Genomic DNA, 26,075 nt, shown 5'->3' on the forward strand with positions numbered 1-26,075 from the left:
ATTTTCCCCTCTCTGATTTTCCTTCTATAAATAAGGGCAGCAAAGCTGGCCAAGAGCAACAACTCCACAGGAAAGCGACACAATACAGGCCTGTGCTCCACCTACTGCAGGAGTCTCGGGAGAGAAGCACAAGGAGGACATGGAGGCGGGAAGGGACATGTGAAAAAACCAAGCAAAAAAAACCCCATCCCCAACTCAAAAAAAACCCACTTCTGAAGCAGAACCAGAGCAGAAAACACTAATTTGGAGACTATTGATCCTGCCTTGCCTGATGTTGCTGTTTTAGGGTATTTGATGGAACACAGAGAAGCACTTACAATGAGCAGAATCTAGCACTGCCTAAAAAAAAAAAAAAAAAAAAAAAAAATCAGTGTGCACAAGCTAAAAGTGAAGCCATCTGGTGCCCACTCCATGGCAGGATTTCCAGAGCCAGAATCCCTCAGCTTCAGCACTAGAGACAGGAGCACTGCAGCCCTGGAGTGGTACATGCAATTTTAACAAGCAGTATTCACTGTGCTCAATAGAGCATTCCCAAACTTCACCAGGCAGGCACGAGCGCTTGCCAAGCACAGGCTGTAGGTGGAATCTGAAGCCCAAGTGTCATCAAAGGCATTTCCCTCACCTTTCCAAGGAGAACAGTGCTGAAGGCAGCAGTCCCAAGCTTGCCTTATATCTACCCCTTCCCTGGTTGCACTGAGGAATGTCACTTATGTGCTGCCTACCACCCAAGATGGCAGAATGCTGCACTAAGCGAAGTAAGTTATTAAAAGAAAACTCAACCATCAGTTCCGGGGATTAATGAAGAGCCCTCAGCAGCCTGGAATGTCTCCATTTCCAGTTAGAAGGAGAATGACCAGCATTCCCCTGCCACAGTCCCCTTGTAACAGCCAGGGAGGAGCACAGGACACGAAAGGACCAGCCAGAACTGCAGGAGACACACAGTACCTCCAAAGGAGGAGCAGCTAAGAGCAGAGAGGGTGGGGAGAACCCACATGTGACTACTCCTGCCAGACCTCTTCCAGCAGCTCCTGCAGCCCAGGTCCAGCTGTCAAAGCAAATACCTTCCCAGGGTGGAGTTTCACCGCCAGAGCTGCAACCACGCAGGTGAACACAGGAGGTTTCACAAGACCTTCACATCAAGAGCAAATCACCCGGTCCTGCTTCTCTGCCTCACTGCTCCCTCGGCCGTGGTACAGCTGCTCACAGGCTCCTGCTGAGAGTCAGGTGTTGTCCAACGTGGAAACACTTGGTTTTGTTCATTTATAATCACTTCCATGCACAAAAGCAGCCAGGCAAGAGGGGGAGACATGCACACTAGAACACAACACTGTCCACATAATTTCCACCACCCTTTTGCTCTGTGTAGACTAAATCTTGACACGTTACTAAACATTCTGAGACCATTCCAGCCCACTGCTCACACTGAAGCCAGGAAAGCAACTCCTTCCCTGATCCTCACTGGGATTCGTTCTGTCCTCTTGTGCAGATGACAGGAGAGCCTGTCCTACCCTTCCACAGCACTCTTCCTTTTCCCATCCCCAATTACCACAGGGACATAGACATCTAAAGCAGTCTGTTGTGAGGCAATTATGACAATGAGGACTAATGAGCGGGTGGATCAGCAGCTGGAGGTGAGATTCACAGATCTGCATTCAAATAACTTTATTGTTCAGTGATTGTTCACTTTAGATAGTGCTCACACTCCCTCCAAAACGGACCTTCCCTTGCATTCACAGCCCATTTTCTGCTGAAATTTCCATGAAATGGTGCAGAGAATCCACCTTGCTGAGGCTGTGCCTCCTCCTGCTCTGCTCTACAAGGAGGGTCCTTAAGCTGCTTTGCAATGCAAGGGGGAAACCCTTCCTTATCCAAGTTATGCACTGGAAAACCGGGAAGGAACCACAATGCCATGCTAGGGGAACAAAATAGGGCAATACAAAAGGACCCAGACTTGGAGGGAAAGGTGGGAAGCACCAGGAATCTGATGCCTTCACCCGACCTGGCCCAGCAGCAAGGCTGTGTCCAAGAGATCAGCCTCACCCTCACCGTGGTGCCAGGCTGGAAAACCCATTTTAAATACATGGAAAATGTTAAATGATGTCACACAGCCCTGGGTGAAGCCAGTAGAGTCCTCATGAGAAGGTCAAGAGATTCCCAGCTGGCAGGTCCCTAAAGTGACCCCACGCCAAAGCAGGACCTTGTTCAAGCTTTCTGGAAGCAGTAGTCCACGTTTTGGAAAAACGACCCACAGAGCCCACCATGACAGCTGGATGATGTTGAGGAAAAATCAGGAATAAAATACGCAGTGCAACTTCAGCACACTGCCTGATGCTCCCAGAGGAGATGGCCTGGAACCCTTGGAGCTCAGAACCCAGCTGGTCCAGGGAGTGCGTGATGCCCCAGCTGCTTCCCAGCCAGAGCCTCCTGCCATTTCAGATCCCCTCTCCCAAACACTTAAGCTGTTCTGATCTCATTCTATCCAAACAAGCAGGTGAATTTGAGCTGTTTAAAACAGCAGATTTATGTTAACTCAAAATGTTTAGACTGAAATAATCTAGGGAAACGTCATAAAACTGGCACAGCCCGAACACACAAGAAGGCAGGAAGCTCCAGCAATGCCAAGCAACTTGGAATGCAATTCCCTATTGCTTTGCCTGGCCACCTGGTCCTTCCAACTCTCCCCTGCAGACATGTTTTTGCTTAAATCTTGCAGTTAAATTTCATGCAGAAAAAAGCTCCTTTTCCACTGCATCTCATGGTGTTGAGTGACCCCAGTCTTTTTTGTTTTTTCCAAAACAGAGAAACCATTTCAGTGGAAGCAGCTAGAGACCCACAGTTGGTCTCTCCCATCCTCAGCAAGTGGCTGCGGTGAGGTGTCACCTGCTCCAACACTTGGAGCTTGGGCCAGATTCCTTCCATCCACAAACCAGAGTTCACCCAGAACCTGATCCATCTCTTCTTGTAGCAGCTACTACAGGATCCCAACAAATGCCAGGAGCTGCTGTTTATTAGGAGCTTGCTGGGCATTTCTGACTTTGGGCAAACGAGGTACTTCAGCACAGCAACTCTTCTTAATCACCTCTATTTCCTTCCCTAAGGAACACATATGCCTGAAGCTCTCCACTGAGCAGCCCGCAAGGTGCAGGGGAAGTTCTGCAGGGAACGTGGATGCTCCTCACACCCCTCAGGTACCTGGAACACACCAGAACCTGTGGCTCCAGCAGGACCCCACAGCTCCCAGCCCGTGCCACGGCACCTGCCACGAGCCTTCCTGTTGCCACCACCCTGTGGATGCACAGGCTGGAGAGGACCCAGCTCCCTCCCTTCCCACGTGTCCAGCAGGGCCGTCAAGAATCTGAGAAGCTTCCAAGCAAACAGCAACAACTCAAAAAGCAAACACTCTTTGAGTATCCAAAAAAGCACTTGGGGTAAATGTTTCTAAACTTCCCTAAAACAGCTTTAAAAACTTGTGTGCGTTTTCCTGAATGGTCCAGGGAAGAAGTGAATCCTGACCTTAAAGGAATGAAAGGTTGTGGTCACAAAGCAGCCTCAAACAGTCCCAGCCCTCAGCTTCCCTGTGTTTTGTATGTTTCTAATCACCATAATCTTCACAGGACTCTCCTTAACAGCATCCTGACACAGTTAATGCAAGAACCATCTCTTCAAGTTCCAGACTGAATCAGTAGGAACCCTGAGAGCTGTGCCATGAAAAAAGACTTCAGGGAGCAAATGAACAGTTGAGGAAACACCAGGTCTGCTGGCCCCAATCTCCAGAAAGCACAATATCATTACACCAAGCTCACTTCCCTGGAAATTACCATTGTTCTTGGCATTTGATGAGAGAAAGAGCCTAAGACTGACCAGGTCAGCTTCTAACAGTAAGTAAATCCAAGCAGAAGATGCTGTTAATCTCCACAGTACAAAGACAACTGAAGTTTTACTTCCCTTCCACTCTATCACATTATTTTTAGCAACTGTTGAGCCAGACTAGCTGGAGTGAACCGGTGGTGGGGAAGAGAATCACTGGTTTCATCTGAACCCTAGAAATGCTTGATAGGGTCAAAGTTACAGACGTGAAAAATAACGAAGATAATAGTCTGTATCTTGAGGGTGATCTTTGTCTGCCAATGTCCATTTCTTCTCTGAAAATCAGAAAATTCCACTTTACAGATGAGGGTGAACAATTGAGCCCAGCCAGCTAACAGCAAGTGGGAATGAGAGAAAGGCAGCAGCGCGACGTGGAAAGTCTCCTCACAGCCAGTGCTGGGAACAGCACCCACGACAGACCTGGAGCAACACCGACCCCGCACAGGGCTCGGGAAGCGGGGCTGCTCCTAGAGCTTACGCAGCTGTGTTTTCTCCAGCCTGTTACTGAGATACTTCACAATGGAGAGGGAAAACAAGCAGGGAGATGACTGCCAAGCCCTTCTGCCCCTGAAACTGCTGCAGCTGCCCCAAAAGATGGGTGACATCAATCACAGGGAGGCAATTCTTGGTGGCTTTGGTCCCAGCTCACTCTCAGGGCTGACTCCTGCCCCATGCAGGTGAACATTCCCACTGTCCAAGTGCTTTGTAAAGGTAGTATCCCTGAATCCATACCAGCCAGAGGCTGTCCCTCAGAACAGCAGCTTGGAGCCTGTCTGAAGACCAGAAGACGTGTTGCACAGTGATTGCACGTGAAATCAGTAAGAGAATGGAAGGAAATGGAGTTATTTCTCTAGTTTCTCTCCCCAGCTGGGCGCAGGTTACACAAGTTCCACATTCCACTCCTCCCAACTGCTCCTCCAGTTTCACCTGCAGTGCTGGCCTGCTGCAGCCCCACAGCTCCCTGGCCTCCCCTGCCCTGCATTACTCACCAAAAGCACCTGGATTTACCGGTCTCGAGAAGTGCGGCTGCCCCATGGGATCCTGCTCAGAGCGCTCTCCGGGAAGAGGTGGGAGGAGAACAGAGGAAAAGTCTACACGGAGAACACTTCACCCTTTAAAGGGTAAATCCACACTCCGGATGAGGAAGGAGGCTGGCCAGGGAGGCACTCCCAGCTCTCAGGCCACGGTGTCCGATGGTCCGGCACAGGTCCGGCTCGCCCTGTGCCCCATGGCTGGGCACTTGATTCTCATAAATAAGTGTCCGTGCCAGCTCCCTTCACGCAGGAATGCCTGTCATTCCAGAGCCGAGCTGGCTAGGGCGAAGCTCAGGAAGGGGAGGAGACAGGCAGCCAGGATCCAGCCACTGAGCTGCACAATCCAAATTATCAACACCCCTCGCTCCTTCCTCGCATCCCGTTCAGCAAGAGGAGAGGAAAGCTGGGAGCGAGGAGAAGGAGAGCAGTGTTCTTCTCAGGGATGGGCTTGGAGAACCCATGCACAGCAACACACCAAGGGGGTTTCACCTCCCAAAATGGGATGATGGAATTTCCAGCCTACCTGTGCCAGCTAAACACAAACTAAGGCAGTCAGGGATGAGACAGCGTTCGTTCTCTAAGTGCTGTGGGAGCTGCATTACCCCCGAGCAAAGGGAATTTCAAAGACAGCCTGAGCTGATATGCATCTAGCCAAATGTAAAAATACAATTTCATGCAATTCCCCTCTCCACTAAAGTTACCAGGTAGCATGTCTTCTCTTGTAATTTAAATTTAACAATGGAAAATTTAAATTTAACAAGGAAAGTAAAAGTTTAGTTTCTATTCATGTGTCACAACTTGATGGTTAAGGTAACAAACATCCCCCTCAGCCATCTGCCTCACAATAAAAGATCTCCAAAGTTTAAATACTTCCATTTGGATTCCTTCACTTATCACTATAATTTGGGCAAGGACTTCTGTGAACCTACAGCTCATTTACCCTATACACCCTACAACAGAGAAGCAGGAAAATCTTTATTTATTCATTTAAAGTAGGGCTGTGGTGCCCCAGGAGCAAAGAGATACAAATCTGTTTTTCAAATTGCAGCTGGCTCTGGCCTTAAGCATCATTCAGGAGTACCAGCCACTCTCTGGTCTTTTAGGGGAGAAAGCAAAACCCCACCAGAAAACAGCTGACAACATGCGCAAAGCACCACAAATCCAAAAGTAACACCAGCATCATTATTTCCAAGGGAACTCAAGGCCAGAAAAACCCATCAGTCCACCCTTCAGCTCCACATCTGAAAGGAAAGGTGCAAATTCTGTCCCAGAAAACAAAACATCAAAAAATGTTCCCGCCTCAGCTGCAGCCTGAGGTCAGAGCATGAGGGCAGCTCCTAAGAAACCCTCTGCTTTCAGAGGGCTTTGTTTCACCCCTGGGGAAAAACACAGCACAAAGCAACCTGCCCTTGTCCCACTGGACATCCAGGATAAAGGAAAACCAACACTTCAAGCAAGGAAGAGTAATAAAAGGCAAAAATTCCCATAATAATGAGAAAGACCATCTGACTTTGCTGCACAGCAACCAGAAGAAACCAGAGCAACTGTTTTACTCCTCAGGGACAGGTGATGACTTTCTTAAGATGAAAAAGTTGGAATAGCAAAAAGCTTTCTAAAGGAGAGCAAAATGGGAAACAGCCGATTGTCCCTTCAGCGTTTTCTTTTAAAATACAGTAATGAAGAAACACCGGTTACATGAAAATTTTATGTGATTTAAGGAGAGGCAGATGGCTGAAAGAAAAAAAACCAGGCAGCAAACACTCAAACATGGGGTACATGGCCTTCTTCTGAAGTTTCATTTCCTCTCCATCCAGCCCAGCATCCCATTAAACCCCTGGCATTTCCATGTTAATAATCTGTTTATATACATTGTAAAAGGAACTCTTCTGTATTGTTTCATTTTGAAATCTAATGAAAGCCATGAGCCCAATATTAGCTCCTCTAATAAAGGCAGTGCTGTTCACATTTCGGTTCACACCGACGTGAAATGCTACATTCACCCAGGGTGACTCAGACATTTGTGTTCCATGATTCAGCCACAGGAACATTAAGAAGGACTCCAGCATTATCCCGTCCCTGCCGATGGAGCTGTTTAAACCAGTGATACTGGGCGTTTTCCTCAGAGCTCATCAGCAGAGAGCCAGCAGGAGCTACAGGGCCTGTAGGGCTCTTTCACTGGGGGAGATGCACCCACTAAAACCCTCATGCAGGGACCACCTCACCAGGAGGGCTGGCAGGGAGGAGACAAAGGGCAGCACCATGACTCTGCATGTGTTTTATGGAATTATGGAATGGTTTGGGTTGGAAGGCACCTTAAAGTTTATCTCACTTCACCCTTGCCATGAGCAGAGACGCCTTCCACTATCCCAGGTTACTCCAAGCCCTGTCCAACCTGGCCTGGAACACTTCCAGGGGGAGGCAGCCACAGCTTCTCTGGGAAATCAATTCCACTCCCTCACCACTCTCACAGGGGAGAATGTCTCCCATCTAACCCTACTCCCTGCCAGTTTGAAGCCATCCCCCCTTGTCCTGTCACTCCTTGTGAATGGCCTCTCTCCACCTTTCCTGCAGGCTCCTTTCAGTACTGAAAAGCCACAATTAGGTCACCCCAGAGCTTCTCTCCTCCAGGCCGAGCAACCCCAGCTCCCTCAGCCTTTCCTCTCAGGAGTGGTGCTTCAGCCCTCTAATCAGTTTGGTTTCACCACAGTTTTTGTTTTCAGCTTTGGAAGAAGAAAATGAAAAAATCTTACACGATCACATAACAGCTGTGTCTGCCCAGAGAGATGAACCCTTCTGAGCAGGGCAGCAGGCAGGAGTCACTCTGAACAAATGAGCACAACGTGACGCTCTTCCTTTCCCCTCACATGGAATGAAAGGCCAGTGTGGAAGTGGAAAATGGGTTATTTATAAGGCAGCTGGCATCACATTGTTTGCGTCCTGCAGACTTTGATGGTTCTGATGAGACAAATGGGAGCTGGACTGCTCCTACACCACATGACTTCCTTCATGCTTCCTGCGACATTTCCAAGAGGGAAACTCCTATTTCGCAGAGCATTCCAGTTAGTCAGCACGGAGCTCCACCTCAGACAGCGAAGGGCAGCAGGTCCAGCATGCCAGGGGCTCGGGGCCACCACCCCTGTGCTGGGCAGGTGAGCATGCCATGTCCCACAGCAGTCCAGGTGCTGGCCACGACAGCACAGCTGGAGCAAGAGGCTGCTGTGCCGAGGAGCTGGGTGACAGCACTTGCAGCCCCACTTTTGGGAAGGTGAGGCCGTGCTCCTGGAGAGCCCTGTGGTCACAGCTGGAGCACGAGGAATGGGCTCAAAAGTTGTAACTAAACTGGGCTGTGAGCCCAGAGGAGCTTAAGGCAAAAATACCCCCCAGCCTCGTTTTCCAGGGGAAACACAACTTCCATTGGAAGTAAGCTTTACCCAGTACTGGAAAAGCCTCACCGTCTCCTCACCACTCCCTGCAATTACAACACAGACCAGGTATTTTCTTGTTTACTAGTGAGGGAATGCTGAGGAATGTCATCTTGACAAAATTAAAGATTCAGTCACATCTTGGCTAACTTGACTAACCCTAATTTGATCACTATGGTGATTCATGGCTTTGCCATCTCAAGGCAAGGGAAACTCCAAAGCTGATGAACAACTTTTTGGAGCACCTTGAAGCAGCATTAAAAGAAAGTCTGGTCAGAAGCCAAAGGAAGCACACATATAGGATGCATTCCAGCAAAGCATCAGCATGTTCCCAACAGGGAAGCATTAAGAGGCAGGATACCCATCTGCCACTTCCAGCTACATTATTAGGAACGCATTAGGCAAAAACACGAAGAAGAAAATTACATTAATTATTGCATTGTTTACAGAAGAAACAGGAATGGCATTTAGCTTAACTCTTGTTTAACCCTCTCCTGCAGCAAAAACTCAAGATACTCAGAGAAAAATGTATAAACTGACATCACCTGAGGCCCCCCATTTCAAAACATGGGGATGAAGAAAATCAAAATATATTCCCCTCCTTCCAAAGCATTGCCCAGCACGAGTTTTTAGAGTTGGCCCAGCACAGCACACAGTGCTCTTCCCAAGAGAGCGGCTGCTGCACAGTCACATCCATCACAAACAGCCTTACAGGACAAACCCAACTCTTAAAGACTTTACAGCTCTGTGCAGACATTATCCAACATAAACAACTCCTCCAGCAGAGTAAGTACATCTATGCCACTTATAAAACCCATGGGACAAACTCTGTTTTGCACAACACTGCTAGTTAACAACAAAAGCTAACAGCAAAAATATCAGTAAATATCAAACTTCTAAATTCAGATTAAATTGCAATTAACCCTAAGAGGTAGGAGTATATTTAACTCTAAGTCAGTCTTCAGCGTATTGGTCAAGGTCCATAGACTCATGATCCCAAATTCCTCTTCCTACCTCTAATCCTTCAAGATGTCAAACTTCAGCTGCAAGTCTCTCTGCTCACACAGTAACTGGAAAGAAAAGCAGCAAGATTCCTCTGTAAAAGTTGTTTCCTCTTTTAAACGTTCCACAAAAATCTCAGTAGATGGATTTGCTCTTCATACCCAAAGCTGAAACTGCAGCAAACACCTTTGCTCTGCCAACCCAATGGGCTTGCAGCAGCCCCACCGCACCAATAATCCAAATTATCCTTCAACACCTCCAGCTCTCCAGTCTGAAGTTACATTTTTTCCAAATTACTGCACAAGCCAGGCAGTGCCAGGGCATCCTACCACCCCTCACTCGCCTGGCTCTGCTCAGGGAAGCTTACAAAAGCGCCTTGGTTCAGTTTTTGGGGAACACCCAATTTTCTGCACCTGCTCTGCTTTAATTATTGACTAGGCGAGGAGCTCCTGATTAAAATGCAAGGCAAGTCTGGCACACAACCTCAGCTTCTGATCATCGCCCGCAGATACAGTTGGAACAGAAACCCAAATTCCCTGCCACAGCTCAGGAATTAAAAGAAAGGGTGGATCAGTTTCACTTGGGGCACTTAAATTCAGCAAGGAAAATACTTTTTGTACCCTTGCAACTGAAAACTCTCACAACATTTGAAATTTTAAACCGCAGCTTTAGGTTGGCACATAGAGAGAAGGTTTAAAAGCTTAATTTCAATTGTACTGTGTTTTTACAAGCCATTTCTGCCAGAGTAAACCTAACAGGTAATTACAGGTCTGACCTCCTATTGCACAAATATGCCTTTGGAAACAACGCGGATAAATATTTGCCCAATACAAGAAGACAACTCCAAGAGGAACCATTCCAGTTTATCAACTCTGTGATTCATGTTGATACAAGCTTTATTCTCTATTTAAGGAACAAGATAACGCTTAGGAAGTGCATCTGCCCAAATTATGTTTCATAGATCTGCCATGGGCCACCCTAAACAGTGGCACAGCCAGACCTCAGGTCACACCCAGACAAGAGCCATCAGCAAGACAGGGAGTGAACTTCCACTCCAGATATTGACCCTTGCTCAACCACCAGGGTATCTCTGAGCAGCAGCCAGGCTGAAGACACAAACACGAGTAAAACACTGCTGCTAATGTGAATAAACAGTGCTGGGGTTGTGCTGTGTAACATCCCGTTCCTCCCCTTTGGAACTGGGGAGATAATTATGGAGGCCCAAAGAAGCTGAAAACAAAACGAGAGCACTCCACCTGCCCCCTCAGCCTGATCCTGAAACCCCAATCCCAGATGCTCCTATTTTCTGCCAGTACCAAGGGAACTTGGGAAAACAAGGTGGTGGCAGCCACAGCCACCAAAAGCCATCCAGGAAGAAGGCACAAAAATCAGACAGGATGATTGTGTCCCAAACTATGCAGACCTTGAGCCCCCCCAAACCCAACGCTGTTTATGCATCACACTGACTCACAGGAGTACAGGACAATGCCATGGGAATTGTTTACAGTGTCAAGGTCCTTGCATAGAATTAAAGGAAACGTCAAGAGATGAGATAACACCAACAGTTCTGAAGGTACAGAATCCTAACCTTGTAGGAAGCTATTTCTCCCTGAGTTGCTCCCCTCTCTTGCAGGAACAACCCTTCACACATTCCCAGATTCCTCATTTCACCTCATTCCCTTCATCCTGAGTCTGTAGAGAACCAGCAGCAGTGTGGTACACAAAAATTATGGTGTATAAACAGATATTAAACTGTTTCTCTCTGCACTTCGGGTTTGAAATCAGGGATTTTCTCTTGTGCTGAATTCCCATCTCAAAAAGCTTGTGGAAGGTGCTGACTCCTTCGCAGTGAGAATTATCCCCTGAGGTCCCTGGAATTACAGGCTACTGCAATGCCATCTAAATCTGTCACCTTATCAACAGCAGGGCTGGCTGGCCTCTGGGCACTTAAACTGGTCCAAAATCCCAGGTGGCCCCACGTCCTCTGGGTGCCTTCTTTGAGACAGCCCAGACACTTTGTCATTAGCAACCCTGAGGGCTGTTTCTGCAGTAAATGAGCTCCTTGGATCTTCCAAAACAATTCTCACCTTCCTCAAGGGAACAGAAAAGAATAAAAATAAAACCTCACCAAAAAATCTGCAGCTCTTAACAAGACCAGCCCTTAAAAAACAAAAAAAGAGAGAGAATCAAAGCTTGGAAATGAAAAGCTGACTTATCCTTTAATAACAGAACTTTCCTGTATTTATGGAGATTTCTGGTTTGGCACAAAAACATCTGCTCATTTAGTGGATGTTATAAGTATCACTTCTATATTCTGGTGATGCTGAAACCAAGAGGCCGGTTTAGTGGTAAATGAGCAGAGAAAAACGTTTTCCATGACTTTGAAACCCAAATTCTAGTTCTCACTGGGGCGCAGGGCTTCACCTCTCCACTGCCCGCGGTCACCTGCGGCCCGTGTGCTCTGTGCTGCTGGAGCCTGCCCTGGCAGTGGCAGCACCAGCACCATCCCAGCTCGCTCCAACCCCGCACAGAAGGCAGGCCAGCACAGCCTGCAGGTCCGTGCCCAGCAAGAAAAACGACCTGGCTGGAATGGCCACAGCCAGCGCCTCAACTACAGCTCTTCTGTCCTCCTTCCAGGGTCATTTTGGTTCCTGGTTTTACCTTGCAATTTATCCCACTGCTTAAAACCAAGCTACAGATAATCCCTTTTAAGCACCCCACCCCACTTGTGTTTAGAACAATCACCACAGGCTATCACAGGTGCAAAATGTGATTTTCAAGCCAGAACTAATTATTCTCTGCAAATATGATGGCCCAGAGTAGTCTCCATCACAGAATGACATCGTCTCACTCAATGGCAGATCCTTGATGCCAGGAAGGCGTGACACAGGGAGGTCTCCTTTTAAACTTGTCCTTGTTCTTCAGTTCTTTTCCTAAATATCTGTTTAGGGATGGGCTTAAGGGATCCTTGCTGTGGAGGAGTGAATGGTTTCAGGAGGCGACAGGCTGTTCATTGTCAAACTCAAAAAATAACCCAGCACTGCTGCAACACGCTGCCCCAGACACCACCTCCCAACATTAACTCTAGGAAGCCTGATCAATACTTTATCCTGAGAAGGAACATAAGAAAAAGCTCTGAACAGGGCAAGGGTGCCAGACTGACACACATAATCCCATTAGAGTTATCCAGAGCACACAGTTTGCTCAGTATCTGAGAGATAACAGGATTAACTCCATGTTCAACATAATTTCAGCGTAATAATTGCGGAATCACTCCTACAGCCCTAATGTCATTGATTCAGCAGGGGATTCCCATCACCCTCCCACGAATTCCAGCCTTGAAAGCCCCTTCATTAGCGTCAGCATCTTAAGTTAATTACTTGGAGAGATTTTCCTTTCCTCTCCCAAAGCTAAATGTAACTTAACCCCTGCAACCTTCAATGCTTGGGCAGAACAAACCCCTGTCTTCCCTGCAAGAAGGGACCCTGTTTATTTTCCTAATCACCACTTCAGTTTCCAAGAGTTAATGTTAAGACTAAAGAGCTGGAGGGGAGAAGGGCAGGTTTTTTCATCATTTTGGTTGAATTTCAACAAAAAACGTGACAAAGGCTGGTTACAGTCCTCTCAAGGATCAAGGTCCAGCCCCAGATCCCTGCCTAACTCTGCCTTCCTGGGGAGAGGGGGGTGATCAGCCAGCCAGGATCACCACAGAGCCTCCAGGAGCATTTTCCTTGCCAAGCCATGACTTGCTGCTCACCTTGGAAACGACTCCCTTAGAACAGTGGGGCTGGGGAAGGAAAGGGAAAGCACACAAAGCAAACATCACATAGAGCTGCTTCCAACCGCGCGGGGGAACAGAGCACAGGAACCAGGACGTGTTTTTATAGGGGATTTTCTCATGGAGGGCAGAACACTATTAAATTCTACCTTTCAAGTGCAGTGGGAGGCTGTGCTATACCAATTAGGCCAGTGTTGCTACGCTGGCACTGAGCCTAACATGATGCCGAATCAGACCCCACTGCACTGCCTATGAAAGCCAGTGTCCACAGCCACTGCTTGGCTGCACTGCCATGGTTTGTCTCTTCTACCCCCCAAAAAAGGAGAAGGAGGGGGGAAATCTCCTACAGAAATTCAGTTCTCAGAATTCTAGAATGGTTTGAGTTGAAAGTGACCTTCAAACTCATCTCGTTCCATTCCCTGCCACAGTCCACTATCCCAGGGTGCTCCAAGCCCTGTTCAACCTGGCCCTGAACACTTGCAGGGATGGGGCAGCCACAGCTTCTCTGGACAACCTGTGCCAGGGCCTCCCCTCCCTCACAGGGATGGGTTCCTCCCCAGCACCGCACCCAAGCCTGGCCCTGGCAGCGGGAAGCCGTTCCCCTGTGCTGTCCCCGCTGTCCCCCTTGCCCCCTGTCCCCAGTGTCCCCAGTGTCCCCCTGTCCTGTCCCCCTTGCCCCCTGTCCCCAGTGTCCCCATTGCCCCCTGTCCCCATTGTCCCCCTTGCCCCCCTGTCCTGTCCCCCTTGCCCCCGTCCCCATTGCCCCCCTGTCCTGTCCCCATTGTCCCCAGTGCCCCCTGTCCTGTCCCCAGTGCCCCCCTGTCCTGTCCCCAGTGTCCCCAGTGCCCCCTGTCCTGCCCCCAGTGCCCCCAGTGCCCCCCTGTCCTGTCCCCCTTGCCCCCGTCCCCATTGCCCCCCTGTCCTGTCCCCATTGTCCCCAGTGCCCCCTGTCCTGTCCCCCTTGCCCCCTGTCCTGTCCCCATTGCCCCCAGTGCCCCCCTGTCCTGTCCCCAGTGTTCCCATTGCCCCCCTGTCCTGTCCCCAGTGCCCCCCTGTCCTGTCCCCAGTGCCCCCCTGTCCTGTCCCCCTTGCCCCCTGTCCTGTCCCCATTGCCCCCAGTGCCCCCCTGTCCTGTCCCCAGTGTTCCCATTGCCCCCCTGTTCTGTCCCCAGTGTCCCCAGTGTCCCCCAGCCCCTCTCGCGCCCCTCCCGGCCCTGCCTGCTTTGGCCCTCTGGCGCCCTCTGGCGGCCACAGCGCAGCTCTGCGGCCCTCGGAGCCTGCGGGGCACATTTATCGGACAAATTTATCACAACCCAGACAGCGAATCCTTTTGAAATCTCAAAATCTCTGCTTCACAAAGCGAGACAAACTCAGGCTGGGTTGAAGAGCCATGTTCTCCCTAAGCAAGTCATGGTTATCCACTCCTTCCACACAGCTGGATGGGCCCAACCTGTAAAAAAGCCACCTGGTATCTCTGGTTTCTTGTTTGTTTCAGGAAACAAAAGACACCTTCAGCAGCCAGAGCCAGGGCTCCTTTCCAAGACAAAGGAGAGCCAGGCAGATAAAGCGGTGATGTCAGCAGTGACAGCATCCAAACGTTCACACTGGGACTGCACCTCGGGACCAGCCTGAGGGCCTGGGAGTAGCTTTGTCCAGCCAACAGCTCAGCTGACACTGGCAGCCACAGCTCACAAAGACAGCAAGATAATGAGAACAATCGGTGTTTTGTTGTTAAAAGACCAGGTTTACCACTCAACCTGGACACATTGCTCCTGTGTGAAGAAACAGTAATAACAAAAATCACATTTATACTAAACCTGCTTGTCCCTGGTTCCAGGCAGGCTCCTCTTCTACTCCCAAACCCAGTAAAATCAGCTACTAAAATCCCTGGACAGAATTTACAGGCAAGGTGAATTTAAGGTCCAACAAGTTGAAAGGAAAACTAGAAACTCGGGAAACCTACTGCCCTGCTCCATGCCCTACTTACTGAGCCACAGGAACTCCACACTCACTGTTTCACAGCAAATCACCCTGAATTGCCCAGAGGATCGACTGCATATCCTACAAGGTCTTATCTCTTCACACAAGGAATGAGATTGTTCAATTCTGTCATGAAGCATTGCAGCAAAGACATTTCTCACTCAACATCAACCTTTGCCACTACCTTGCTCCAACCAGCCTGGAGGCCGAGGCATCTCCATCCCAGCACATCCACAGCTGAGCCAGGAAAGCACAAACCCAGCAGAATTAACCTCTGCTTTCCCCCAGCCAGAGATATGGGTACAAATACAAGACCACCTTCAAAAGTCACTCAAAATGGGGTGTCACAGCATTACGAGGTCTCTGGCAGGTCAGCAAATAATCTCTGCAAAACATTTGGCTTGTAGCTCAGGAGGGAAAGGCACAAGAGTTCAGAAACCTCCTCAACTTGCTCAGGGAGGAATTATTGGGTATTAATTTTCAGAAATGCCACGCTAACTAGATGGATGGCTGAGCTGAACCACTTGCAAATACAGCAGGCAGAAAAACAGCACCAACATGCCACTGAGTGCCCCAAGCACCCTGACAGCACTCAGTACATTAATTACACTAAGAACTAGAACAAATTTAAGAACAAAAGGCTGTCAGGACAATGTCTCAAAGTATTTTGCTAACCTGTCAAGTGCACTCGACTTATTTCCAGTAATGCTTTCAGGTAGGTAAGGAAATGCTCTGTGCTGCACCTTGTTTACAGTAATGCTTTCAGGTAGGTAAGGAAATGCTCTGTGCTGCACCTTGTTTAAAAGACAAATGCTTTCCACTGAGATCAGTTCCAGACTCTGGTAACTTGCCTAAGGAACAGCAGGAATTTGCCTTTCTACCTGCTTGCAAGTTAGTGCACATCAAGGCAGGGTCGTGAGCAAATTTTAAGCTGCGTACCTGTTCTAGAATACCATGTATGGACAGCTCTGAAACTTCACTGCAGCTGCCCGGAGACCTGGCTTCCACTCGTCCTCAGGGATGAGCATGAATTAAAATCTGAAGACAACAGCAAATTTCATTTTTAATTAGCCAGGGCAGTGAGCCAAGGAAGGCTCCCCCACCCACCCATGGCTGGCGGAGGCTGACAGCTCAAAAGGATTTACGCTTCCCTGTGCATTCCCAGTGGCCATTCCAAGCACACCAGCTCAAACAAGCACCAGCCATGCAGCACTGTGAGTGCAGTTAATATCCAACCAGGGAAGGACAGCAATGCACACAAAGCACCAGGCTTGAAGGGAACAAAGGGCACCGACTTGGACTTCAGCTCAGCTCCATCTTACCTCAGCTCTGGGATCAACCCAGTAGTCCCGAGCTTAGCACTTGGAGAACAAATAGCCATAAATGCAGAAGGAATTTCAAGGAGATTATAATAAAAGATCCATCTTTTTATTCTGTGTTTAATACAGGGCTCTTGGCTTCCAGCACTAAGGAGGTAAAGCTTCGTGACCAGCCATGGGGATTGTCTGTGCATGCAAAGATCTAGGACGGATCCTCCATCCTGAACTGGCACTGCTCAAGTTGCTCAGAGGGAATGGGGAAGTAACTTCAGTAAAGTTGGCAAAATTCAAACAGAACATACAGCTTTTCACATCCCAGCACTCATCAAAACACGCACTCTCAGAAACCTCAAAAGGCTCCAGCTCTGTGTCTCACTGATCTAGCCAAAAAATGGGGTTCAACTGCCCGTGAAAAGGGACACAAAGCTTTGTGATGGGAACAGAGGTGGCTGGTGACAGTCCCAGCCCTGGTGACTGAGGAGAGCTCACTGACCACAGAATGGCTGGGGATGGGAGGGACCTTGGATATCTCTTGAATATCTTGCTCCAGCCCCTGCTGCGGCAGGGACACCTTCCATTAGACCAGGTTGCTGAGAACCTCATCCAACCTGGCCTTGATGTTGCTCAAAGCCATCCCAGCAATTGAAGCTCTAGAGACTGAGAAATGGCCCTGCTGTGCTGTGTCCCAGGGCTGAGCAGGAGCTGCCACCTCCACAGGCACTGCTCCAGCCTCAGCTGCCAGTGCCACACTCGCTTCACCTGCCGCCCCCTCCACAAGTCATCTTTTGGAATTAGCTTGCCACGAGCAAATCAGAAGGGAAAGCAATCACCACAGATCAAACGTGCACCTTACAGCCTGACAAAGAGGGGGCACAGCAGTTCTTGCCACCAGGACTACAAGCACATTTATGCAGGAGCTCTTGGCTCGCAGATGATCTAACCAGGCCACTGGGCCCCAAAAACCGGCCTTGATCTGCCTCACCAAGCATACTGCCCTGCTGACAAGTAGAACCATTCCCAAAGCTTTCAGGATGGCATCACTGACTGCACAGAATAACCTAGAAATATTATTTATGAGTTAGAATCACCACCTGCAGTGTCACAGTCCAGAAGATGTGGGGCCAACATGCTGTGTGGATACTGGTTTCCCATGGTGCAGGCAAGAGCTTTCATGCAAACCTCGTGTCAATAGCAGGGAAAAAAATGGGCATTTAACTCCTTTCTTGTAGCCATTTTAGGCAAACAGATGGAAGAGCTCTTCAAGGCAATCTCTAAGCAAAAACCTGTGAGTTTTAGTCCCAACCATATCCTTGCATCAGTTAAACCTACCAGCAATGAATTTGATTGCTTCAGGGCAAGCACTACACACTGCCTAAAGCAAGCGACTTAAATTTTAATTAAAAAAAAATCCTGTATCTTCTGCAACACAGAGCAGCCTAAAGGAATAAATACAGAACAACAGGAACAACCAGAAGCTGATCCTCCTTTATGCCTTGCCATGTGCCTTGTTCAAACCAGCTCATTGCTTCTGGCCTCTTCCTTATTAAGAAAGGGGATGTTACCTTTTTTCAAGAACTCGGGATAGCCAAGAGACCAGTATTCCAAGTTTCACAGATGGGAGATTCCAAAAAAGATCTTCCATGTGTACAGAGCTTCAGTCAGATCTGGTGCACACCACAGTACAAATGCAGCTGATGCATCTGCCAAACTACATTATTTCCTAAACACCTTCCACACTTGAAATGAAGACACCAAGTTTAAAGTAATCAATCAGGTTCTTTATGATACACAGCCAAGGAGGACAGGTCAGGTCCATAATCTGTGGTGAGATACCTAAGACTGTACTCACCGGCGTTCTCCTCCATTCCTCTTGTACACTAGTGTCCAGAGAAATTCCTACAAAAACAGGAAACAAAGTCAACACACAAATTAAAATTCCAAGTGAGAACAAAGCTCAGATTTAGTTTTATTTCTCTGTCAGCTCTGCTCAGCCTACACAAAACCAGTGCGGAGGGAACCTAGAGCAGAAATCCTGCCCCAAACTAGGAAGAGTGTGACATTGTCACCCCTCATTGAAGGCATAAGAAGCTTCTAATCACACACATGCTGTGATGGAAAGAAAAGAGAAACAAAATTAAGGTGACATAATTACAAGGCAGCAATATTTGTTCCCAGGGAAAACATTCCACACCTGCCTCTTCAGGAAGGGATGTGCCTGCTGTAAAAGAGAACAGCCTACTGCTTATCTAGCAAAGGCAGCACAGCACGTGCACAGGAAGTATTTCAGATGTCACACAGCGTGAAGGCACTTCTGAACATACTGGGGTGGGGGAACACAAAAAAAAGGAACCGGGATTTTAGTAGAAAAGACACTCTTTTTCTGGACCAAGTTCTGAAATGAGATGCCAGGGGAACTAAGTTTGGGGAAATCACAACGTGTCATGATTTTGACAGATTCTGCAGCACAGTAAAAACAGGCTCATTATTTTAGAAAAAGGGAGGTTCTGTCCTCAAAATCTTGCAGTTCAAACTTAGACCACCGCAACTGGACATGTCAGCAGGAACAGCATGGGGCTAGGGAAGAACTACAAGATCAGGTTGTTCCAGTGCTGAGGAGTTGAAGCCAGCCTTTATCCACAGCCCACTTCTGCCTAACCTTCTCCTCATGAAGCCCAGGCCAACTCATCCCCTTTGGCCCCAGCACAAAGCACAGTTTGGTGGCTTTAGTTTAACGTCACATCAGCTCGTCATCTTCATGTGACAACGTGCTGAGTGTGCAGCACATGCTCAGCTTGTTCAAGAGCATCCCAGGGCTGCAGTGTCAGCGGGGACAACCACAGCACACCATCCACAGAAGCTCTGCCAGTGGGGCTTTTCAGCTTTGCTTTGCTCAGCTGTGTGGGGGAAAATGCTTCTTTGGATCAGGCAACCATGCTCCAGGCTACTTCTCTCTGATGTAGCTCAAATTCCATCATAGCAATCGTTCTCGGAATGGAAGGGGGAAACACCTCAACAGAGCCATTAAACCCTCAAAACACAATTGGGGATCACAGCTTTACACAGCTTAGAAAAAGGAACATGTATCTGTACAGGCAGCAAACAAGAACATCAGAAGGTTTTGATTTCAGAGGCAGACAGCCACAAGTTGCTCAGGAAACACCCTCAATCCCTCCAGTCTAATCCATTAACACTGTTAAAATACAGCTTTCACACACTTTTGGATGCATGGTTTGGTGCATCCACGTATTGCATCAAGGACACCACTTGCAAGAACTGGAATGAATGAACGACAGAACCATTCAAACTGGAAAAGCCCTCTAAGATGATTAAGTCCAACCATGAACCCGTGTCCTCAAGTGCCACACCCCCATGTTTTTGACGCTTCCAGGAATGGTGACTCCAACACTGCTCGGAGCAGCCTGTGCCATGCCTTGACAACCCTTTTGGTGAAGAAGCTTCCCCTGATATCCAACCTAAAACTCCCTGACACAACCTGAGGCTGTTTTCTCTTACTCCCCAGGTGCAGAGCCTGGCCCTCATCTGCTCCAGTCTCCTGCCACGGAATGCTCCCCCACTGAAGGCAGAAGAGCCACCACCATCCCTGCCTGCCCTTTCAAGCACGCCCTTGTGGGAAAGGAAAGCAGAAGGGAAACCGAAACCGCCACCTCAAGGCCTGCTTGAACCTCAGCACAGATGACAGCAGTGCTCCCACTGCTCCCCGGGAGCTGGGCTTGATTTGCCTCTCAAGGGCACTGCTGCACAGGCTGTGCCGAGCTCTGCACTGCAAGGGGCACATTTGTGCCTGGAACACTGGTGCTGGCAGCAGCCGCTGCTGGATGCTCGCTGTGCACACCCCAGACATCTGTCACTGCCCCACGGCACAGCTGGGAGCACCTCAGCCTGTGCTGCAAGCCTCTTTCTGAGCAGAACACTAAATCCACAATATCTGGTTATCAACAGAACCAGCATAAGAGGCACACTGGGGGAAAAAAGCAATGCCGGGTAGAGGAAGAAGGAGCAAAGTCTGCATTCCTGCAGCACTGCTTGCACTAAGGAACAGGAACTTCTACCAGAGAATGGATTAAGCAGTGCAGATCCAGCTGCCAGCATTAACTACGAGTGGCTAACTGGAAAGCTGTATTCTGGAATGATATTTGAGATAACCCACTCCACAGAACAGAAATTTGCTTTTATCCCCTACTGTCACAGGTTTCCCAGATACCTACTTCTGAGAAAACTTGGCTTTTTCATTTTCTCTAGCATGACATGCCACAGCTCTCTGAATATTCATGTCCTCTGAGCGCCCTACATTCCCTGGGCCTGAGAGCTGTGTGAAATTCCTGTTCCTGAGAGCCCCGATGCCGGCACAGCTCAGGACTCTCCCCTGCCCCTCTGGTACTCAGGCCGCCACAGCAGCAGAACAACGTCTTTGTCTGCCTCGACACTTCAAACACTTTACAGCTTTTTCCCCAGCTCTTTGTACCACTCTAAGAATATATTCCTGTTCCATTGACCCGGCTCTGAACTCCTGCAGAAAGGCGATGGCTTCTTTCCAGCTAGGCAGCTAATCCACACACAATAGAAAAGGACTGTTTCACAGCAATGCTGGAGTGTTTTTACCCTGTTTCTTCAGTCTTAACACACTCCCTGTGCACAGGGAATTTTGTCGTTCCCAGCTCTGTCACATTCTCTCCCAGCAACACAAACCAGCCCAATTCCAGATTGTGGATCTCCTCCCATGCCCTCCTACCCATTCCTTGCACCAGCACCAATGCAGCTGCTCTGGGAACACTCAAAGCTGACCTGATGCACCCCAAGCACATCCAGAGGAGTGGGCTGGGGATGACAGGACCTTGACAGGACCACGAAGCTGCACACCAAGGTGCCACTGTTTGCTCCAGCCTTGGGCAATCCACATCCACGAGCCTTGCTGAAAGCCCTTTTACAGCTTCCCTCCTTCCTCACCATCTCATTTTCAGCAATCCTTACCCAGACCTCTGGAACATTAAGCATGCAGTTTCCTTCAGAATGAAGCTCATTAGCTGGACCCCTCTGTCCTCACTGCTCATCTCCTCCAGTAACATGAACAGCTTCCTTCAAAAGACTACAGCACATTTCCAGAAGTCCAGCTAAAACCTAAGCCAATGTTGGTTGTTTTCCCCAACTAAACTAGAAAACTGACAACTCTTCCAAGCAGAAGTGGCACATTACTTCTCCACAGTGGCTGCCAACAGGCTTGCCTTAGGCATGGAAACGCAGTTTCCATGCTGGCTCAGCTCTAAATCACCATCCCAGAGAGGGACACGACAGCAGCTGGGCAGCTACTACAGGGCTTTTACTGTAATGAGACACAAAACCCAAGGCTCTCTTGGAAAAAAACGCACGTGGGGGAGAGAAAGGATGCTCTTATAACTGTTTGGAACTATATCCACCAGCTGGAGGGAAAGGAAGGGTTAACACATACCCATAGCTTGAGGAACATGCTCCTGCATTAATATAGACCATGACCCATGAAATTAAACAAGCTCACCTGACAACTCCCAGATGATTATTTATTTTGACCCAATATGGTGCTAGTAACAGCCAATAAACAAATATTATATTATTGCCATTTCAGCCCTTTGGTTTACACTCCTTAAAAAACTACATTACTGCAGCAGCACCCAGAAGGCTCCCACTGGGGCAGATGATGAGAGCCCAGCAAAGGGCGGATGCTGCCCACAACAGCTCACCAGCATAACAATACAAAGCAGACACCGGGAATAAGGCCAACTGGGAGATGGCAGCCAGGCACGGAGCAGCCTCTGCTTCATCACGCAGAGAACGTCCTGACTCTTCCTCCCTGGTCTGCCAAACTCCACTTGAATGGTTGATCCAAGCCATCAGGGCTCTCCCCAGCTGCAAACGTTCCTCAAGGGCCAGACTCACAAACCCTCCCCAACTAGCCCATGGATCTGGCTGTCCATTCCTTTTCATAAATGCAATTTCAAAAATAAAATCAACATTTTATTCTCTCACCAATAATTACTCCTTCCAGGAAGACAGATGAGCGGATTTTTGCAAAGCTGAGATAACTCCACCTAATGCCATGGGTCTGTTGGCAATGAAACTCCATCAGGTCCTCAGGGGGAGGGCTAAAGAAACTCATTTCATCTGCCAGCAGTGAGATTAAGAGCATGGTATGGTAAACAATATTAAAATTCTGTTCTACAAAGCAGAATACCTCAACAGCACCTAAGTATTCTCCCAAAGGAGAGATTATAGCATGGGTGCACAACTGGAGTTTAAGTATTACAAGGGAAATTCTTAAAAAGCCTAAATAGATCAGCCATGCCAAATGCCCTAGTACAGATTACAAGACAAGGTGTAAAGGTATAATTAACCTCTTGTTGGATAGAGTGGTACAAAGGGGAAGAGATGTACAAGCCCCTTTTCAATTCAGTGGATGACAAAAAGCTCATGTATTTTTCTAACTCCATCTAAAACAAACCAGCTCCATCTAAAAGTCTTGGTTTGCTCATATGGTTTGAGCATCATTTCATGGTTTCTGCAAATTGCTGGAACAACAAATGCTGGTTTCAAAATCCTCTGAGCAGCCTCGGCTGACCCAGTTTGTTCTGCACTAATCACACACTGAGCAGTGGAGAGGTCAGTTGGAGGGAAATCAGAATATTCCTCCTCAGTAAAACCACACAGATTAAACCCAGTTGTTCTGCAGCCTAATGTGGCAACATGCCAATTAATGGGGTGTACCACTAATTAGCAGCCCAGCAGTTTCCCTCTCTTTCCAAGGATCCCAACACTATAAGCATTTCTGCACTTGTTGGGAAGCAATGGCTTTGAGCAAGAGCACAGCAGCTGGTTAGCACAAGGAACGGGTTTTGTGGAAGAAGTGGAAAAATCAGACATTAGCATAACAGCTCTATGTGCAATTTAAACAGAAAATTGGAATAACCAGGACTGAAAACCTCAATAGAGTTCATATTACAGTCAATGAAACCGGTGGCTTTTTGTCACAGATTGAACATTTGATAAGTGGCTCCCCATGCAAACAGCAAATGTTTTCCAGCAGCTCAGTAGCTGCCTGTGGGTGGCACAGTAATATAAGGTTACCAGAGAGGAACTGGAAAGGGAAGGGAGCTGCATCCTCTAGGGCAGCGCCACGGGGAAGGTGAGTGGCTTTTTCCAACACCTGGGCAAAAGCAAGCCTTAAAAGTACTCACGGCCATGCTGTGCAGAACACTGGAGTGGGACTCTCGACCCCGCGCCCTTACTGCTCTAGCAAAGAACCTCTGAGGCTGGAAAAGATCTCCAGGATCATCGGGTCCAACCTGTGACCACTCACCACCCTGTCGAGCAGAGCAGAGTGCCACGGGCAGCTGTGCCTCGAGCAGCTCCCGGGACAGCGAGCAAACCTCTCGTCCTGGACCCACCGTTCGGGGAGCAGCTGAGGACTGCGGGCTGCACGCACCAGCTGAGCTGTAATAATCTGTGGCAGTTCTGCAGCACACCCCCAAAAGGCACAAAATAACAGGGTTACTTATTTACCTCTGGCTTATGGGGCAAAATTCAAACCACCTCTGCCTTCATTTTGTGGTTTCTATTTTCATCAAACTTTGAATAAAAACTTAGCAGCAGAGTACTCGCTCGGTGCTGTGGTCATGCCCCTGCAATTATGACTCGATAGACAATTTCATTTGCAACCACCATTTCCTCCCCAGAACGAGGCCACTTTTCCTCTCTGCCACTGCAGAGCCCATTTGGAAAGTGTTTCTTTTTGCCTCTGTTTAAAAAGTGAGAGGAATGAGCTTAACCACCATCAAAGCACTAAAATGAATTTGTTAGAAAGCTCACCTGACCTCCCAAAAATCCTGCAGCAGCAGAGCTGAATTTGCAATCCTGCCATAAGGGTCTTTCCCAAAGCACCCTGAATGCCCAACTGCTTCCTGGGATAAACAGCCCACAGGGTTTGTGCAATCAGATTAAACTCCATGCCTTCCCTGCTGCACGTTCCAGCACATAAACCAGGCATCTGTAATCAAATTCCACAAAGGCAATGCAACGTTCCCACTTGAAAAAATACGAGATACAGGAAACCTATGCTGTGTTGTCAACTCACAGAGCAATGCTTTTAACTGGGAACAACTCACCTGTTTGAAATTAAAGCTCTTTCTGAATCAACACTCTGGAATTACATCACTGAATCTATAGGAGCATTACATTTCACCTTTTGAAGCAGATTTTGCCAAGCCGTTCAGGTACTTTGAAATTCAGTTGTAGCATTATTTTTTTCTTTCACAGATTCACTAGCATAATTTCTAATTATTTCTGATTAAGATATCAAATTTCCTTGAAGAAGCCCTCCTCAGGCAATTATTTTCTTGCAAAGCTCCAGCTTTAATAAAAAGGTGCCCATGCTTTAACTAGGACAGTAGAGAAATTAATTCCCACTACTGATCTGGCAGTCTTTATAACATAAGTGTAGGCAGCAAGGCATCCCATTGTGAAAATAAGCTCATAAAGCTTCTGAATGAGAAAAAAAAAAAAATCTTTTGTAGTTCTCATGGTTGTGCACAAAGTTTATGAAGCAGCAACACTGATTGCCTGGGGATGGTGCTTAGTGCAGCCATCTCACCTACTGGGCCAAAGTTGATTTTAATCTCAGGTGGAAGTTGTGCCTTTCCTGCTGCTCTTACAAATGCTTTCAGGCAGGGACACAATCGCGGAATGGTTTGGGTTGGAAGGGTCTTTAAGGATTATCTAATTCCAACCTTCTGCCATAGGCAGAGACATCTTCCACTGGACTATGCTGCTCAGCACATGGTCACTCATCTTTTAGGTTTTGGTCTGATACACTCCTCCAAATAATCGTTAATTAAATCTTAAATGGGATAATCTTAAAGACAGTAATCTCCTGGAACTCCCCCAAGAACAGGAATGTTTCAGCTTTCTTCTCTCATCACCACTCTAACTTTCCATTAGAAATGACATTTTCCAGCCAACACATTTAGCTGCATTAAGAGCTCAACAAAACTATCAGGGCTTCTTTCCAGCCACAAAAGGACCTTCCACAGTAACAATGGTTGAAAAAACACCCAACTGAAGCGACAAATCTCTCCTCGTGCCCTGCAGGCAGGTTAGCTGACCTGGGCCAGGAAGGCAACCAAGAAAAAATGCTCTTCTCCAACTGTGCAAATTTAAGCAAGGGAATCATTATAACACCAAGGAGCAGAGAGGACTTTAAAATTAGAGAAAACGTCAACGTCTCAACATTCTCGAGGCACAGGAGCTGAGGAAATGCTGTGGGATGGGCTGCATTAACAGGAAGGGTGCTGGACGTGGCTCTGCATACGCAGCATGAGGATTCACAAGCAGAGGATGCTCCACAAGACATGCCTTAGGAGCACTCCAGGTACATGCAGGAGCTCCCAGCCCTTCCCTGTACAGGACCCAGAGATCTCACCGAGCAGCTGACCCCAGCCAAAACCAGCCTGGTGCAGAAGCAGCTGGCTTGGACGCAGTTCAGTTCCTCAGTTTGTTTGTCACGTGGGCCACAGCAGTTGCTGGAGAACAAGGGAAGGGAGCGAATGCACAGGAGCTGCTCGGCAGCCACAGCACCTCTGGAAGTTCACAGAGCTGCAGTGGGCTAGGGCTGGGCTGGGGGGACATCGAG

General features: G+C 48.3%; 1 protein-coding gene across 6 annotated transcripts in view; it reads right to left on the reverse strand.

The window, feature by feature from the left end:
- The window catches only part of PHACTR4 (phosphatase and actin regulator 4), a 49,914-nt gene that overhangs the window by 14,171 nt on the left and 9,668 nt on the right, over window positions 1-26,075 (reverse strand). The window contains exons 1-2 of one of the 6 annotated variants that reach the window (XM_059488803.1): window positions 24,257-24,295; window positions 18,252-18,298 (exon numbers count right to left, since the gene is read on the reverse strand). In XM_059488803.1, the coding sequence (XP_059344786.1) occupies window positions 18,252-18,267 (16 nt within the window). In that variant the 5' untranslated portion in view covers window positions 18,268-18,298; window positions 24,257-24,295. Of the gene's footprint in view, window positions 1-780; window positions 802-4,856; window positions 5,137-16,022; window positions 16,120-17,964; window positions 18,099-18,251; window positions 18,299-24,256; window positions 24,296-26,075 lie in introns of those variants that run through there. The other 5 variants (XM_059488804.1, XM_059488808.1, XM_059488807.1 and 2 more) reach the window with 5 other exon arrangements.

The sequence above is a fragment of the Ammospiza nelsoni genome, chromosome 25 (assembly GCF_027579445.1).
Source record: "Ammospiza nelsoni isolate bAmmNel1 chromosome 25, bAmmNel1.pri, whole genome shotgun sequence".
Lineage (NCBI taxonomy): Eukaryota > Metazoa > Chordata > Aves > Passeriformes > Passerellidae > Ammospiza > Ammospiza nelsoni.